This window comes from Entelurus aequoreus, linkage group LG10 (assembly GCF_033978785.1).
Source record: "Entelurus aequoreus isolate RoL-2023_Sb linkage group LG10, RoL_Eaeq_v1.1, whole genome shotgun sequence".
NCBI classification, from domain to species: domain Eukaryota; kingdom Metazoa; phylum Chordata; class Actinopteri; order Syngnathiformes; family Syngnathidae; genus Entelurus; species Entelurus aequoreus.
In genome coordinates this window covers 65,579,684-65,597,656 of record NC_084740.1, presented here as the reverse complement: position 1 = coordinate 65,597,656, position 17,973 = coordinate 65,579,684, and the positions used below count along the sequence as shown (strand labels likewise).

The following is a 17,973-nucleotide window of genomic DNA, read 5'->3' as shown; positions in this document are numbered from 1 at the left end:
CGTTTAAGTAGAAAAAATCATACGTATATTGATCTATTTTATTTCTGGATTTGAGATCTTCTCCTAAATTAATGTTTTTACTGGGCTGATTTGACACTTTTAACCTGGTCGTACATGTTGGAATGAAAATAAAACATCCATCTATCGTACATGTGTGAGAGTGCGACAATAACGAAACAAAAAGGCCAATTGTAAGCCGGTCTCTTCCTCTAATGACACACAAACAAGTCCGTTGTAATGAAAATAAATACATCTTTATTCTTCTTCTCTGTCGCCCTCCCCACATCGGCGCAGCATCAGTACGAAACACACACGGTCGTTAAAAGGCAAGTGGGAAACGACGCACACACACACATACACACACACGCACACACACACACAACAAGTTGGACACAAGAGTGCGCCATATTCCATTGGATGATTGCAATAATGCACAAAATGCCTTCGACAGAACATTAATAATCCCATTCAAAATGTTTTTAGTCGATAAGTGGGACTGACCATTTATACTCCTTTTACAAATGCTAACAACATAGCCGAGGCCCCTCACTAGCCTCGCCCTTTTATATCGTCGTCGCCGTGACAACATCCGCACACCCTCACGTGACCTCGCTACTCCAACGTTTTCATCGGTTACAACCACCGTTTTCTGAGACGTAACTGATGAATTTATTCTAACTGGTGTAACGACATCTACGTTCTTCAGCTCCATGTTTATTTTCACAAATACGGTTTTGGTACGCTACGCTTTCCGAATGATTACGTCAAAACGTCGCCCATTTCGGCGCTATTACGGCCAAACTAGTACGTTTCAAATTGAGAGTCCAGACAGAACATTAATAATCCCATTCAAAATGTTTTTAGTCGATAAGTGGGACTGACCATTTATATATATATCCCACACGGCTAAAAGGTTAGCTCGTGACGTAGTCGCGGGTGGCTAACAGCTAATGCTAATTGTGTGGTTTGTTATTCGACATGTTACTTTTATCGCGTAACAACAAACAAAAACTTGGGAGGCACATCTGACCAAATGCGTGTGGGATGGAATGTAAACACTAAAGGAGCACAGAGCGCCACAATGTAGCGTTTGTTGTTTTGTTGTGCAGTGATGGAAAGTTTTTACACTATTCAATCTTTTTGAGGTCCAAACTTTGTTAGCATCAAAACATCAAAAAAAAAAAAAAAAAAAAGGCCATTTTCATATTTTCTCAAAAAAAAAAAAAAAAAGATAAGTTATTTATAAAACTATAAACGTGTTCATTTATATAATTATTAGTCCTCTCATTTTTATGTTTTTACAATTTGATGCGAGGCCCCCCCCCCAAAAAAGAACAAGCTGCAAATGTCCCACTTTGCACATTATTATTATTTTAATTATTTGTACCAAAAACTCAATGTATCTCCTTCTAAATAGTTTTGTTATATTTTATTTTCAGAATAAAAAAAACTATTTGGCCCCCTTGGTTAGTGCTGGTCTAGGTCTTTCTGGCAGCGATTGTAAAACAGTGGCACGGCCAAAAATCATCCCATTAAATATTTAAACACAGTGTTACTGTTCAAACTGGCCACAGATATACTTGTTCAATAAAACTGTGTTGTCATGTTAGGTCGGTACTTGGAGAGGTTTCAGGTGAAAAGCAGACTCGCCCACATGTACAGTAAATGGGGTGTGTGTATCCCATGCAGTGTTAAGACATTCAGTGTGGCGGCCCGGCCAGGCGGCTCTTACAGTGATACAGACAAGACAGTGGTGGCGCCCGCGGCTACATTGGTGACCGGCGTGGCGATATGGCGGCCATCAGCTCGTTGTAGATCTCCCGTCGGACCTCCTGGGCCACGCTCTCCCGGATCTGGCGGACAAATAGCGGGCTGAGCGGATGTACTTGATTGACGGTTCGATACCGGTCCACCTGGCTCACCTCTCTGATGAGGTCCTGCAGGGTCTCCCCCTTGAGGCCTTCTGGCCCCGACTCTTCCTCCTCCTCCCCCCGTGGTGCCTCACTCCCCTCCTCTACCACCCCCTGTCGGTTAGGCCGGGGAGGCGGGGCGGGGGTGATGTTGATGGAAGCCCGGAACACGCCCGGAGGCTGGTCGGCGCCCTGGCTCCGTGCGTGACTGGTGGGCGGTGAGGAAGTTAGCGCGGAGGCGGTGTCGTCGTCGTCCTCATAGCTGAGCTGCGACTGGAGGAGGCGCTGCTCTCTGAGGAGATCTGACACCTGTGCACACACCTTCATGATGGCTTTGTTACAAAGTGTGTGTGTGTGTGTGTGTGTGTGAGGTGTACTGACCGGCTCCATTGCTCTCAGTGCGGACGTCGTACACAAATTGTCAATACTGCTGTTGCCATGGAGACCCTGACAATGAGGAGAAATGTGACGTTACTTCCTGGTTAGCTTAGCACAATTATTGTTGTTCTGCGTCATTATTATAAGGCAGGGGTGGGCAAACTACGGCCCGTGGCTCCCTTTATTCCGGCCCGCCAAATATTACAACAGAATTGAGCAATTGCCATAATTATTCTGCAACAAGGCTGATCAAGACACTGCTGCCACTAAAAGAGAATGTTAACCCTTTAATACCGTTTGTATGTTTCTTTGATGTTCTGATATGATATCGTTGAAAATAGATGTGACTGAAACGTCAGCTAAAATAGTCTGTCTGCGTTAGCACTTATAATAACAATATCACCCCTATTTGGTTCATTTTTTAGGTCACGACATGTAAATGGAATATTGTTGGCGCTTTCTGGATATTTTTAGAGAGTATAATGAGAGGACTCTCCATCTGTTGACTCAATATTTAGACATGTATTTACCATTTAGAATGCATAAAAAAGCCAAGCGTATGTGTTCTTGTCTTACATAAGGATTGTGAATGATAAACACCACATCCCTTTACAATGTTTGCATATTTCCAGTATAACTGACCTAATAATATGGTCAGAGTGCAGAAGTGTTACTACCGTGACGTACAATCTACGGAAATTACAGCAGATATTCGGGGCGGAATATTCAAAATGGCCAACTGAATTTGTGGCATTCTGCGACATTTTAGAAGGTATTTTCACATAATTTGCTGATTGATTGAATGAATGAATTGTAAGTATATGAATTCACAAAATGGTTAAACAAACTAAATACACCAGAAGCCTCTCTATTGTAAACTCATTGAAAGCATTAAATTGATCCTTCTGGAGCCGCAAGTCTTTGAACTTTTATTTACCCATCTTCTGCAAGTCATTCGGCTTTGCTGTGGGCTTTCGTTAAGTTTTCTCTGCTGCTATGCTAAGCTGTGACAACACATGCACGCACAGCACACTAGATAGTGCGCGATTCATTCTGACCGGGCAGCACAGGAAGCCTACTTTAGTTCCATTTTGTAATTACGTTATAGCGTCCTCAAAAATCGAAACATTTGAAAAGCAAGACTGAAGTTAACGCATGTTTTAACTAAAAGTAACGTTAAAAGATTAAGAACTTTCAAAATCGTACTTAAAAACCTTTAAAGATTTTAGGAGAATTTTAGTCATTTTAAAGCCTTAAATTTAAATAGTTAATTAATTAAGACTTTAAAAAAAAAAATTAAAGACCCCATGGGTCCTGCTTTAAGAAAAATAGGACAACGGATGTAAAAAAAGAGCAAAATCAGCACAAAGTGCTGCTGCCCCGCAAGAACATTTTGAAAATCAAGACTAGATTTCCTGCAATTTGGTTCATTTCTATACTATTTTTTAATTTTAGATTTATTCTCCAAACCAATCCCCTTTATTTCTATCACACTATTAACAACAAAACTGTCTCCAGAGTGCTGCACATAAAAAAGAAACAATACAAAGTAATGAAATTACAAGCATTTAAAATTAAACAAGTAAAAAAAATAAAAATAATAATAGAATAAAATAATAAAAGACATCAATAAAATATAATAAAACAATAAAATAAATCAATATAATATAATAAAACAATAATACATTCAGAGGACCACAAGCCGAATTAAAAGCCAGACAATAAAAGTGGGTTTTAAGACCAGACTTCAAACATTCTGACATGAAGGGGCAGAACATTCCACAGTTTAGGGCCCACAACAGAGAAGGCCCTGTATCCCCTAGTTTTAAGCCTCGTTTTAGGCCCCACAAGTTGGAACTGGTCCTCGGACCTCAACGCGCGAGCTGGAGCATACATTTAGAAGAGGTCCGTGATGTACTTTGGGGCCAGTCCATTCAAAGCTTTAAAAACAAACATTTTAAAATCTATTCTAAAATCAACAGGAAGCCAAAGCAGAGAAGCAAGAAACGGGGAGAAGTGCTCTTTTTTTTCGGTTTCCCTTAAAAGTCCTGCTGCAGAGTTTTGGACTAACTGCAACGTGACCGTGCATCTTTTTTGGCTTATATGTCATGTACCACACATTTTGTAGTAGACAATTTACTTTCATTATTATTATGTCATGTCAAATGTTATAACATGCATTCAAAGAACTCTTTCTAAGAGGAGTGACTTAGAACGCCTTTGTCTCCAGCATGTAATGGCCTTCTTACTGGGCTCTCTAAACCAGCTGTACATCCAAAATGCTGCTGCTGGAGTCCTGACTAGAACCAGGAAATACAACCATATTAGTCCAGTGCTTAGGTGACTGCTTCCTGTAGCTCAGGGAATAGACTTAAAAACTGCTCTCCTTGTGTACAAGTCGTTCCATAGAGACATATGAACCAACTCCAGCTCTTAGAACCTCAGGGTGGAGTCTCCTGCTGACATGTTACAACCATATGAACCATCTCCAGCTCTGAGAACCTCAGGGAGGGTCTCCTGCTGATGCCCAGAGTCGGGACCAAACACAGTAAGACTGCGTTTGAGTTTTATGCTCCTAAATTCTGGAATAGTCTTCCTGGAGATGTGAGACAGGCGTCAACATTGCCAATGTGCATATGACAACTGAAAGTATTTCATCTACTGTATTTGACTGATTTTAATTAATTATGATGATTGTATTTGAATTGCCTTGTGTACGAACTGTGCTCTAGAAATACAATGGCCTTGCATTACATAGGGTCAGTTCTTTTAATCGCGGTATCGACAACGGTGGAGAGTCACAGCTAAAATTGTGTTACCATGACAACCCTGGTGTTTACCTTGCTTGGCCCATGTTGCGTCAGCTCCATCACTTTGTCCTCCAGCTGTTGCTCCAGCTCCAACAGTTCGTCTCTGACTGCAGACCTCAGAGACTGAAGCTGCTCCACCTCCAGCCTACACAGGATAATAGTCTATAATTTAGCATGTAAGCCTGACGCTGTTAACGCTACAGTAACAGAGTAAGTAACTTTTATTTGAATAGCAGCCACAAAGTGTTTCATAACACAGTTTCAGTACTAAAAATGACAAAAATAATAATTAAAAGCCTGAACAAATAAAAGAGTCCTGGCTCACCTGTCACCTGGACTCAGGTGTTTGTAGACCGCGGCTTGCTGTCGAATGATTGAGAGCTCCAGGTCCATCATCTGTGTGCGGAACAAGCTGAGACTGCGCCTCTTCTGCTGGAGCTCGGCCAGGGACTGGAAGGTAGAAAAGTCCTTTATACAGAACATGTGAGGTAATAATGTTATTACTAGTGACGATACTGAAGGAGTGATACTGTGTCCCTCAATGTGTGTGTCGCTTTAAGAAAATACATGTGACCGATACAGCTATTTTTTGGTTTGTGTACTATCTGCCTCATTGACCAGAGTTGTGTGTTACACTGGAAAAACTCACAATCTCACAGAGTATACATTTCCAATTTCTAGTCCAAATATCTAAACAACTTAATGCAAGTCCCAATCCCCTGAATAGTCATTTTTCAGTAGCCACGTGTACATGGACAACATTTGTTTAATCTGATCATCATTGGGATTGGAATGTTCCTGTGTAAATGGACCCTGAAAAAAAAGATCTGGTTATGAAGTGCATTTTCATGCATCACACCTGAAATCAGAATACTTTACTACTTTGACATGCGCAGAACCTAACATAAACGGAAAGGTGTGTTATTATTTGTGCTATGGCGCCATCTATTGGACAAGTTTGCTCACTGCAGGTGCTGACAAAGCAGTAGACTTCCACTGTAAACAAACATGACTGTGCATTTCTGCTTGTCTGACGTATTTATTTACCATTTATTCATTTAGTTCACTACCTTTGTTTTACCTCTCTTTTCGAAATGGAGCTTCTGTGCTTTTTACATTGTGATTATGTACGGGTTGCGGCGCGTCTTTAGGTTACGACATTCTGTTTATGTATTTGAGGCTAGCAGTTAGCACTTGGAGTAGCTGCAAGGTCATGAATAAAACAACTCATTAAGACGACAACAGCATCCCTTCTTTTATTGTTACATCGACACATGACACTACATCCTTTTGTTTTTGTTAGTCTCATTTTAAAGCAACAAACTCTAGAGTATATAATAAGTATATGTGTACATGTTGAATGGAGGAGACATCAGCAAGAAAATCCAGCATTCCGAGACCATTAAATTTAGTCCCCCTCCACCACCAAAGTCTAGCTGACATCACATAATGTGATCATTTCAACCCAAATTTTGGAGGAAGAGTTTAAATGCGCTCCAATCCAAATGACTATCGGAATAAACCACCCGTCTGGATCTTAACGAAATTTTGATCCGGACGTGTGTGATGGGGTGAGAATATTCCGAATGGCGTGTGTACAAGAAGCATTTTTACTGCGGTTAGTAATCCGATTAAATGTGCCCTTGTGCACACAGCTCGTGACATGGAAGAACTTGTTTTTAGGCAATAGATCTTCTGAGGAAAAAAATACTACTTTTGAGTATCACAAGTTTGTTATAAGACACAAACCATCACAAAACTAGTACGTTTAGCTAATAACATGTTTTGATTTGCTAATTTCCCTTTTAAGTTTTTAAAGCTTATATTGTTGTATGTCAAGAAATCTTAGTTAGTTTCAGTTTATTTGGAACATGCATATAATACAATTGCAGTGTCATGCATCAGATATTTCCATTTCAACTCATTACAACATGTCCGAAAAGGAGCAGGAAGAAGTTAGCTTATACCCGTTTTCATATCATAGCAGTTTCATCCCATTTTTTTGTTCTCGGTTTGTAACAGAACAGTGAATAAATAAATGTGTAAATAATGAATATACAATAAATACGGAAACAAATATTATATACTTATACAATTATACAATAATTGAAGTTCTCATAAATAAATGATTTAGTAATTTATGGTTCACCTAGGAAATAAATGATAGGTTTTTTTTAAAAGGTTCGAGATGTTTATCATAATTCTTCTTCTTTGTGTACACTTGTAGTTTGAACAGTTTCTTAAACTCTATCATATTGGTGCTTTGTTTGATTTCCTTGCTTAATCCATTCCATAATTTAATTCCAAATGCTGATATGCTAAAGGTCTTAAGTCAGGGGTGTCAAACTCATTTTAGCACAGGGGCCGCATGGAGGAATATCTATTCCGACGCGGGAAAAAAACAGCACATTTTTATACTTAGCAAACTGATCTTGCGGGCCGTATTAAACCTGCCGTAGGTTTGACACCCCTGTCTTAAGTGTTGTACCTGCATACCAATGTTTTAATTAAATTCTTGGCTAGCAGGTTATAGTGTACATCATTTTAGATGTTTGCAAATGCAACAAGTCAATATTTGTGATTCAATAAATAAAGTGTTTGTATCTTCTCTATATCCAACATGATGTATTATTACAATTGACCTTACCAAGACAATTTTGACATGTTGCATTGGCAAATAATTTTTTTTTTAAGGAGAGCATTTTTTCCAGAGCACATATTTCTTTCTGCACAGCTGTGCATTAAAATAAAAACCAAAAAACCCTTATCAGATTTCCTTTATTTATTTAATTTTTTATTTATTTTGGGAATAAAAATAGAATTTCCCCTACAGGGATTAATAAAGTATTTCTGATTCTGAAATCAGTCAATTTTTGTAAAATATTTAGACTTGACATATTTAGGATACTAATAAACTATTTTATTTGCCAGTCAAATTATTGATTTTTTGAATCCAGCAGATGGTAGATACAGGTAGTGAGTGTGCCATTCACTCACTGTGACTATTATTACTATTAAAGTTGAATACCTGCTGGCAGGACGCTGTGTGCTCATTGGACAAGTCAGAAGTGTGATCCTGGTTGTAGACAAGGGAGATGTTAGGACAGTAATTGTGGTGGTTATGAAGACACAATGACAATGACCTGGTTCAGACGCTGGACTGTCCCTCGGATGTCATGGAGAACTCTCCTAAGCTGCATCTCCGTACTGGACAAGACCTGACTGGAGCCTGGAGAAAAGACAGGGTGGGGGCCCAGACCCGGGCCTGGAGGGGCGCTTCCCCGACGCAGGCTGTGGTCCTGGTTGATGTCGTAGCCATGGAAACCAAGGTAGGGCGGGGTGTGAGGGGCGGAGTGGTACAGTGGATGACTGTTGGGATGGAAGTGGTGCATTGTGGGAGCGCCTGGGTGAAGGTTCCACAGGCTGGTGTAGTGGGGGGGCGTGGCCATGGCAGGCAGCGGCAGGTTGGCATGCTGGGGGGGCGTGGCCACAGAGGGCTGAGGGTGGAGGCTGGGCATGCTGGAATAGAGGTGGTGCTGGAGGTTTGGAAGGCTGGCGTAGGGATGGAAGGGCGTAGGGTACAAGAAGGAGTTGACCGGGGGGGCGGAGAGCGGGGCCACATATCTCGGGTTGGGAGTGGGACTTGGACTCGGGGAAATGAACATGACCGGTCCGGGACTGAAACTCTGCCGGCTCTGATCGGGCGCTACGCCAAACTGTTCCTGATTGGACGAGAGATCTGGTACGCTTTGGGTGATCCAGGGTGAGGCACCACCCCTGTCTGGCCAGTCCAGTTGAGGACTGGCACATCTGAGGGAACACGAGGAGTGGACATGGCGGGTCGGGGCGGAGTCTTCCGTGAGGAGCCCTGATTGGTCGCTGGACTTGGAGGAGTGGTTAATGAGCAGAGTGGAGATACAGGTGGACGAGGCAGCGTCGCTAGGGGGCTCCTGGATGTAGCGGAAGGCGTAGCGGGGCTGGCTGAAAGACGTCTGTCCCCGGCCAAACTCGATCTTGACGGACGACACCACCTTGGCGGGCGAGAGCAGTGAGGTGGGGAGGGAGGACGACCTCTGCAGGGGGAGGCCTCCTCTTTGCCGCCTCCTATTGAGAGCGAGACATTTGTCGCCGAGCCGCTGCTTGGCCCGACTCAGCGCACCGAGAACAGGAGAGTTAGGAGCGGGGAGACTGAAGGAAGGTCCTGTACTCACTGCACTGTCTTCCTGCTCCGGACTTGGTTCCGGCTCCAAGTTATTCCCGCCCTGCCCTGCGTATTGGGTGTCATCCAGCGGACAGTCCTTGGGAAGCTGGTGGGCTGTGTACTGTGGGACCGGCTCGGAATTTCCGTCACACTCGTCCGCTTCCTGGGAACTCCCAGCAGCCTCAATCGCACTATCTGGCTCCGCCTCCTCCGTGTGGCGGTCTGGCAGGAGGAAGGACGGTTGGTCCAGAGCGACGGGCGTGGAGACGTCTTGTGAAGGGTGCGACGTGACCGTGGTCTCACTGTCACAGCTGTCACTGCTCTCCTGCACCTGCAGAAGTCAGAAGTCAATGCAAGCACTACAACTTTAAAGGCGCACCCACGCACCTTGAGGTTGCCCGAGTCCACGGACGGCTCCTCAGCGAAGCCGCTGCTGTCGGAATGCTGGCTGGCTGTCCTCAGCAGGTCTGTGGGAAGGACAATGTTATGACCATTGCCACTTTTCACCAGCAGGGGTCAGTGTTGGGATGTGTATTAGCGGAAAGGGAGCAACTACATGTCTCAATTCTCACTTCTACTAAAACATATGCAAACTTGGCAAAGCTGCTCCATTAAATGTGTGCATGGTGAATTGCGCCTCTTAAAGGGGAACTGCACTTTTTTTTTTGCCTATCGTTCACAATCCTAAGAGAAACAAGAAGACAAAAGTTGTTGTTTTTTGCATCAAAAGATGAAAAATCGGCTTGTTATTGGTTGCTAGCAATGCAGTTAATGTTAGCAATCACTTCTACCTCTAAATCACTTTAAAAATGCATTCAAAAACTGTCAACAATACTTCATTTACGTTCTGTAACCTGTATAATAACCAAACTGTACAACATTGTTATTGTAAGAGTGAACACTGAGGAACTCTTTTTCTAACGTAGTAACACATTGGTATGCTACGGTATTAGCCGTAAAAGCTAGTTACGGAAATAAATTAGCTAGTTTCTTTGTTTGTACACAGCTATCTCGACAGCGTGTGTACTGTAGTTGTAATAACACACATGACGTGTTGCGTGTATCATGATCGATACTAAAGAGTGATTTACTCGATGAATTGTTGTGCGATTGGTCCAGCTGGCCGGGGATTTTTTCCCGGTTTATTTGGTTAAGCACTCCATTTATGTCGAAATAGCTTGGCTTGAAGTTCTACATTTTACAGCTTCGAGTCACGCCAACCTCACCCTCTCGGGTTCCGTCTGCTCTGACGTCTCACTCTTCCTTCGTGCTTGCTTCTAGAAGCAGCAGTATACTCAGCTTCAAAAATATAAGGTTGTGAATCCTCATTTGTACAAAAATAGTCGTCTTCAGTGTCTATTTCCAAGTCTGCCATGATTAGAACACACACTCGTGTTTGTTTCCGAAAGTAGGAACACACATTTGTTGCCAGAAGTCGGAAGTGTGCTGCTATAAAAATGGAAATCGATGCGCAGAAGAAATCTGTGATTAAAATGATCAAAATATGGTAAATATTGTACATATTACATATTGTTATGGTGTTTGTTATTACATTATATATATATATTTGCAGTTTGTATACTGTACATATTACATTTTGTTATGAAGGTGTCTGTTACTACATTATATATATACCGGTACTTGCAGTGTGTACATTTTAAAGATTACATATTGTTATGAAAGTGTCTGTTACTACATTATATATATACTTGCAGTGTGTATATTGTACATATTGTTATGAAGGGGTCTGTTACTACATTATATATATACTTTCAGTGTGTATATTGTACACATTACACATTGTTATGAAGGTTACTACATTATATATATATATATATATATATATATATATATATATATATATATATATATATATATATATATATATATATATATATATACTTGCAGTGTGAATATTGTACATATTACATATTGTTATGAAGGTGTCTTACTACATTATATATATATATATATATACTTGCAGTGTGTATATGAAACATATTACATATTGTTATGAAAGTGTTGGTTACTACATTATATATATAATTGCAGTGTGTATACAAAACATATTACATATTGTTATGAAAGTGTCTGTTACTACATTATATATATACTTGCAGTGTGTATATAAAACATATTACATATTGTTATGAAGGTGTCTGTTAGTACATTATATATATATAATTGCAGTGTGTATATTGTACATATTACATATTGTTATGAAGGTGTCTTACTACATTATATATATACTTGCAGTGTGTATATAAAACTTTGATGGAGGGTTTTGAAGGCTACAAACATCTTTCAAGCGTATTTTTATCATCTTTAAAATCGTAAAAAATAAAAGACGTGTGTTCTTTCATAATGATTGTTAACGATAGGTAAAATTCCCAAAAAAGTGCAGTTCCCCTTTCAGGGGCTGATTAAAATTAATTCAATTGAAGTGTTTTGGTGTCTTTTGGCGTATATTTTTCAAGTTTCTCATTGTTTTTATGTAGTAAATATATTACTATAATATATCTCCTGCATGAAAAGACATCTTTCATTATGCAGTTTTTTGTCTTTGAATCAATCCAGACGCAAGAACGCGCTGGTGATGCGATCCACAGCCTGGCGCACAGAATCAAGTGTCTGTGTGCGTATGTTTCTGGAGTCTACATTGCGATTCAGAAAAGGTGTTAGAGATGTGTGCTGCTGGTTCAACACAGGGCACACAGGTAGGAGGAGCATGATAACATGAATGTGCAGAAAATGGTAAAAGCCCCTGTAAGCACGCAAAATCCTCATTTGAATAAGGCGGTCTGTACCACTTTTCAATTGCACACGCAGTCTTAGTAGATCACAGGCAACACGGCCACTCACTGTACACGCTAGTTTGTTTAACGTGTGGTATTTGGATCTGAGTAAATTGGGCTTGTAGTCGTTAAAAGACTGCATGTTGTCGCTTAAGGCTGGAATATACTCTCACGTCTGCATCTTGTTTGATTTATAGTTCTTCTGCCAGACTTGTAATCTCTTCCAAAACACTAAGGGGCAGTGTCTCCAGAAGGAGCAACTGCAGCTATTATTGACTAGATACTTTGTGCTGAGTGGTCAACCAGAGAACCACAACATCAACACTGGAACTAATCATTCACAATCATCAGTTTACTTGGAACGGAAGTTTTTTCTTTCGTGCAGATGGACGACTAGCTATTATTATCTGCAAAGCTATTTGGCCATTCAGGACATAGGACAAGAGAGATCCAACATGTAAACTTTTAAATAACTATTGTAAGTTAACCACATGCTGGTGTTAATCTGAATGGACGTGTTCAGAGTTCACAAATGTTTGTAAATATACCATTGGCGGGCAATGAGAAGTATTGCGTGTGAGAGACAAAGACGTGTGTGCACGAGAAAGAATATGTGTCGGAAATTAAACTGTTAGCACAAGATTGGCAATAAAAGTTAAAAAGAGTGCCGTACTTCGTGACTTCTTTTCGGCGCAAAAACAACACAATCAGTAATTATTTTTAGAGCGCACCGAGATATTAAGTACACAAGATCAGTTGGCATGCAATTGTTGTTACATTTCATACAATAATTGGTGCATTTCAAGCACTACGCAACGCAAGAGTATATTCTAGGCTTTAATGTCAGTGTCAAACACACAACGAGCATGTACTTAAAAGACCAAGTACAGAAGTGCGCGTATCGAGACGCAGGCAGAGAGCGAAGCTGTCTTGAAGGAATAAACGTGTGACTGGAGTCCTGCAAGCAATCAAGTGCTAATGAAAGTCCCTGAGAGACATGTTTATAGCTTTACTTATGTAACAGATTTACAACATGGAAATGTTCTCTTCTACTTTAACTCTCCTTGTCACCTAGTCCCTGCCACTATTAGCCATTAAATCACTCTTTCACTCTCACACACTCTCTCACACACACACACGCGCACGCACACGCACACACCCACACTCGCAGACTGAAGTCAGTAGGGTTGAGAGTGGGACGTCTCACCTGAGACCATGGACGTTCTGGTTAGAAGAGTGTCGCCTTCGTTACTCTGAATCTGAATTTTAAAAGAAAATGGCGTAAAAACGTGTTACTGCTGAGTCACAGTAAAAACTCAACATACATCATTTCTTAATCATGTCCTGTCCTTCAAATCATATTGTTGATGTAGATCAGCACTGTCCAAACTGCGGCCCACGGGTCAAGTGCGTTATGAGTTTAAAAAGGAATCTTGGGAGATTGCAATTATTTTTAAAGTTTACCTCTTTTGATGCTGCCATTTTATCACCGTCTGGTGGACTACATGATATCTTTCTGGTCAATGACCGTTTATTAGGCACTGAATGCGCAGCATTTGTTTATATGACCTAATGCAAACAACCTTCCCTTGTCATGGTGCAAAAAAAAAAAAACTATCAAAAAAATAAAAATCCAACAAACACAAAATGTCAAGAGACATGGTCACTGAACTTTGTGGATATCATTTAAAAAAATCCAATCACCATAAAAAAATCCTAATTACACCATTTTAAACCATTACAAAGCATTACGCAAAAAAAGCACAACACTCTCCACACTTATCCATGTTTGGCGCATTTTAGCTGCTTGATATTTCTGATTGATTACAAAACTTTAAGGAGTCACGGAAGTAAACAAGGTAGGAGCCAAACTTTCACATACTCTTAATATCCAATTATATTAATTATATAGCCATTATATTATCAAAACAACAACAGAACAACATCAGCATTTAATGATTTTATGATCGGGCTGGGCAATTATGGCAAAAATAATAATCCATATTATTTTGATTGATGTTGTAATCATGATTAAATACATGATTATTCATTCATTTGAAAACACGAGTATTTATTGTACCATCAAAACTCAATAAAAAAATAAAAAATAAAAAAAACGACATAAATTAGCAACAAATAAACCACAAGTAAAATAATAAGTTAAATAACAATAGTAATATAAAAAAAACAATAACATTCAGTTTTTAGGTTTTAATTTTTTTCGTTCCATTTTTGACCTTTTACACTTATTTCACCACCAAGTAATTTTTGTGTTAAATAAAATTTTATATGATCCTCACATTTATTGGTGCAATACATCTTTGGACAATTTGACAAGTATTTTAGTCAAAAAATAATAATTATGTAAATGCATTAATAAGTGCTTTAAGTACATTTATGCTTGCGTAAGGTTCTTTTCTGAAACCTTTATTTTGTTAGCGCAGTCATTAGGGTATTAGCGCTATTATTGTTAAGGGGGGGAAGTGTGCTGTGCTGTTGTTCTCAGCTTGACGAGTAAAGAGGCGACTTGAGGCTGTTAAAAAAAAGAGAGCGCCTCTCAAGTTGGGACTGATGTCTGTACATTGATGTTACATTCATGATGTCATTCACAACAACACAACAGATGACATGTGTTGTGTGTATGATTGTTTGTACATTGATGTTACATCCATGATGTCGTTCACAACAACACACCAGATGAGATGTGTTGTGTGTGTATTATTGTTTGTACGTTGACGTTACATCCATGATGTCTTTCACAACAACACAGCAGATGACATGTGTTGTGTGTGTATGATTGTTTTTACATTGATGTTACATCCATGATGTCTTTCACAACAAATGACATGTGTTGTGTGTGTATGATTGTTTGTACATTGACGTTACAGCCATGATGTCGTTCACAACAACAGTATCTCCATTTTGACTTTCTCTTCTCACTCAATGCAGATATTCAACTGCCAGACAACAAGATGGCGCAACCGAACCTGACAGTTGATACTGTTACCTGATTGGCCTGTCCGTCCCTTTGCTTAACGAACCACTTCCTGTTTTGCTAGTTGCCTTTGTTTGTGCAACCAACCTTGCTTGGCAACGTCTAACGCGATATATGTGGATATGGTTTTATGGGCCCAGCCCTATGTTCACACTACTACTAAAGACACGTCAAATGACTGATGACCAGGTTTGAGCCTGACCTCACACTGTTCCGACTTGAACTAGCGGACACCTACCTCCTCCATGTCGAAGGAATCGGTCTTCTCCGTCCGCAAATGAAGCAGCTGGGGCGGGGCCAGGGTGGGAGGAGCTCTGTCAGCGACTGAAGTGACCTTCTTTTCATCTTCTCCTGCCGTTTGTTTGTCTTCTGTCCGACTGGCCGGGTGAGAGTCCGGCTGATGTTCGCCGCCGGGTCCAGGGTTGCTGGGGGAGGAGACGACCAAAAACTGAGTCAGTTGACCAACAAGATGGACTTTCCGTCTGGGCCCTACCTGTCGTCTTTCAGGCGCTCCGTCTCCTCGCCATCCCCGCCGGCTTCCTCAGCGACCGTCTCCAGGGAGCAGCTGTCCTTCTTGCGAGCGTGCTTCTGGCCGGCGGCGTCGGAGTGGTGATCGTGCTCAGCAGCGCTGTCCTGTGCCGGGTGGCCGTTGGCGAGGCTGGGGTCGGGCTGACTTCTGTCGGTGGCCTGACTGGACGCACCGGAGCCTGATGACTCCGAGGACGCCGTCAGCAGGTGGTGCTTGCTCAGCGTTTTCTTCAGCAGCTTGGCCGCGTTGAGGGCCGGGTTTCTCTTCTTCAGAGGCGACGGCGACTCCTCTTTGGCGCTGTCTGCCCGTCCATCGACGTCACCCCCTGCATGCATTGCAGACTAATTAGGACAGGGAACCACAGACCTCAACGTCCGTGCTTGGTTACCATGGTTACCTTGATCCCTGCTGCTGAAACTTCGGACCTGCTGACCGGAAACGTGTCCGTAGAGCTGGATGAAGGTGTTGGCCACGTTGGTCAAGGCCTCGATCTGACGGAAACGACCTGAGAGACCAGAGACCAGTCAATCCATTTGCTAGATAGTCAGAACTAGGCAACAGTGTTGTGTTTCCATACTTTTCAAAATAAAAGGGCACCACAAAACATTTCATTATTGGCTTTGTTTTAACAGAAAATACATTAAACATATGTTTTGTTTTGTTTTTAACAATTTTTACTTTTCTAACTAGACTGAAACAGAGAAACCGATAAAAAAGGTACACAAATGAAGCGCACTATTTAAGGAAGTGGTCCCATATCTCCACAGCTCAGACGCTTCCTGCTGCCACCGCTTTAATCTCAAACTAACACAACACCAATGTGCTTCACATACCTGCAGTGTTTTTTTTTTTTTTTAAAGAGCGGATGCCGACTGCTACATTAGAATTTTTGGGGGGGCAAAAAAAAAAAAAAAAGAGCAGAATGACGGCCATGTTGGGATTGAAGACAGATGTCAGTTGGCCTTCCTTCCTCCTCGGAGCTTGTGTAAGAGGAGCTCCAGCAGGACTAAATACTTGTCAGTCTGTTATGAAACACGCTGTGATGTCATCACAGGGAACACTGCACAGACGCGACACCTTCACTGACATAATGAAGCCTCAAATGCCATATATAGCAGGGGTGTCCAAAGTGTGTACGTCTAATGTTTTACATTCTAAAAATACTATTAAAAAAAAGTGGAATAATAGATCAAACAAGTGAAATGTAACAAGAATGAAATGTTGACTCTAATAACACAAAACTGCGATGCAGACTGATTATTTGAAAGCTGGCATTGCTAAAAAAAAAAAATAATGAATCAAAATCAATGTTATGAATTATTGACCTATTTAAGGTTCCAATTACTTCACACCAAATATTCCACTTTGCATATTTTGTGTTTTCCATAAGAAAAAGTGTTCTTTGACAAAAAGGGTATAAACCCCCCCCCCCCCAAAAACCCACATGAAAGAAAAAAAGTAAAAAACATTAAAAGTAAAAATATTAAAAATGGTATGACTTATTTTTAACACTATTATGAGTGGGGCCCTTCTGGATTCCCAATTATTTCAGTGGGACTTTTTTAAGCTGTCATTGCTCAAACAATAATGAACACCTCCCTGATACTGAAGTACATGTCAAACTACTTCCTTAACGTAAATGACCGCCATAACCACAACAACAGGGGGAGTTCCACTAACCACGTTAAACCCAAATTCCGAACTAACAAAGGTCTTAACTCATTGTCTTTCTATGCCACATCAATGTGGAATGCGCTCCCAACAGGTATAAAAGAAAGGGCATCTCTATCCTCCTTCAAAACCGCAATAAAAGTTCACCTCTAGGCAGCTACAACCCTAAACTAACACCCTCCCCGGATTGCTAACAATCAAATGCAGATCTTATGCCTTCTGATCTCTCTCTCTCTCTCTCTCTCTCTCTCTCTCTCTCTCTCTCTCTCTCTCCCTCTCTCCCTCTCTCCCTCTCTCTCTCTCTCTCCCTCTCTCTCTCTCTCTCCCTCCCTCCCTCCCTCCGTCCGTCCGTCCGTCCGTCCGTCCACTACTTGATGTCCAATGCGCACAGATTGTGAATTATTGACTTTTTTTAAGGCTTCAATTACTTCACATCAAAAATTCCACTTTAAAATAATTTTTGGGGAATATATTGCATATTTTGTGTCTTTGTCATAAAAAAAAATGTTTTTCTTGGACAAAAAGGGCATAAAACAAACAAAACCCATGAACATATAACAATAATGCCTGTCCTGCCCAAGGACACTTGGGCAGGACACTTCACCCTTGCCCCCGGTGCCTCCCTCCCTCCGTCCGTCCGTCCGTCCGTCCACTACTTGATGTCCAATGCGCACAGATTGTGAA

The 17,973-nt window shown here is 41.1% G+C and overlaps 1 protein-coding gene across 1 annotated transcript in view; it reads right to left on the bottom strand.

Moving 5' to 3' along the window:
* Positions 1 to 238: 238 nt before the first annotated feature.
* Positions 239 to 17,973, bottom strand: part of itprid2 (ITPR interacting domain containing 2) — a 59,157-nt gene continuing 41,422 nt past the window's right edge. The window contains exons 9-20 of the mRNA XM_062061912.1: positions 16,016 to 16,137; positions 15,583 to 15,943; positions 15,328 to 15,514; positions 13,302 to 13,353; positions 9,687 to 9,766; positions 8,242 to 9,630; positions 8,127 to 8,174; positions 5,424 to 5,548; positions 5,129 to 5,243; positions 2,292 to 2,357; positions 1,923 to 2,219; positions 239 to 1,853 (exon numbers count right to left, since the gene is read on the bottom strand). Coding sequence (XP_061917896.1) covers positions 1,767 to 1,853; positions 1,923 to 2,219; positions 2,292 to 2,357; positions 5,129 to 5,243; positions 5,424 to 5,548; positions 8,127 to 8,174; positions 8,242 to 9,630; positions 9,687 to 9,766; positions 13,302 to 13,353; positions 15,328 to 15,514; positions 15,583 to 15,943; positions 16,016 to 16,137 — 2,929 coding nt within the window. The 3' untranslated portion in view covers positions 239 to 1,766. The remainder of the gene's footprint in view (positions 1,854 to 1,922; positions 2,220 to 2,291; positions 2,358 to 5,128; positions 5,244 to 5,423; positions 5,549 to 8,126; positions 8,175 to 8,241; positions 9,631 to 9,686; positions 9,767 to 13,301; positions 13,354 to 15,327; positions 15,515 to 15,582; positions 15,944 to 16,015; positions 16,138 to 17,973) is intronic.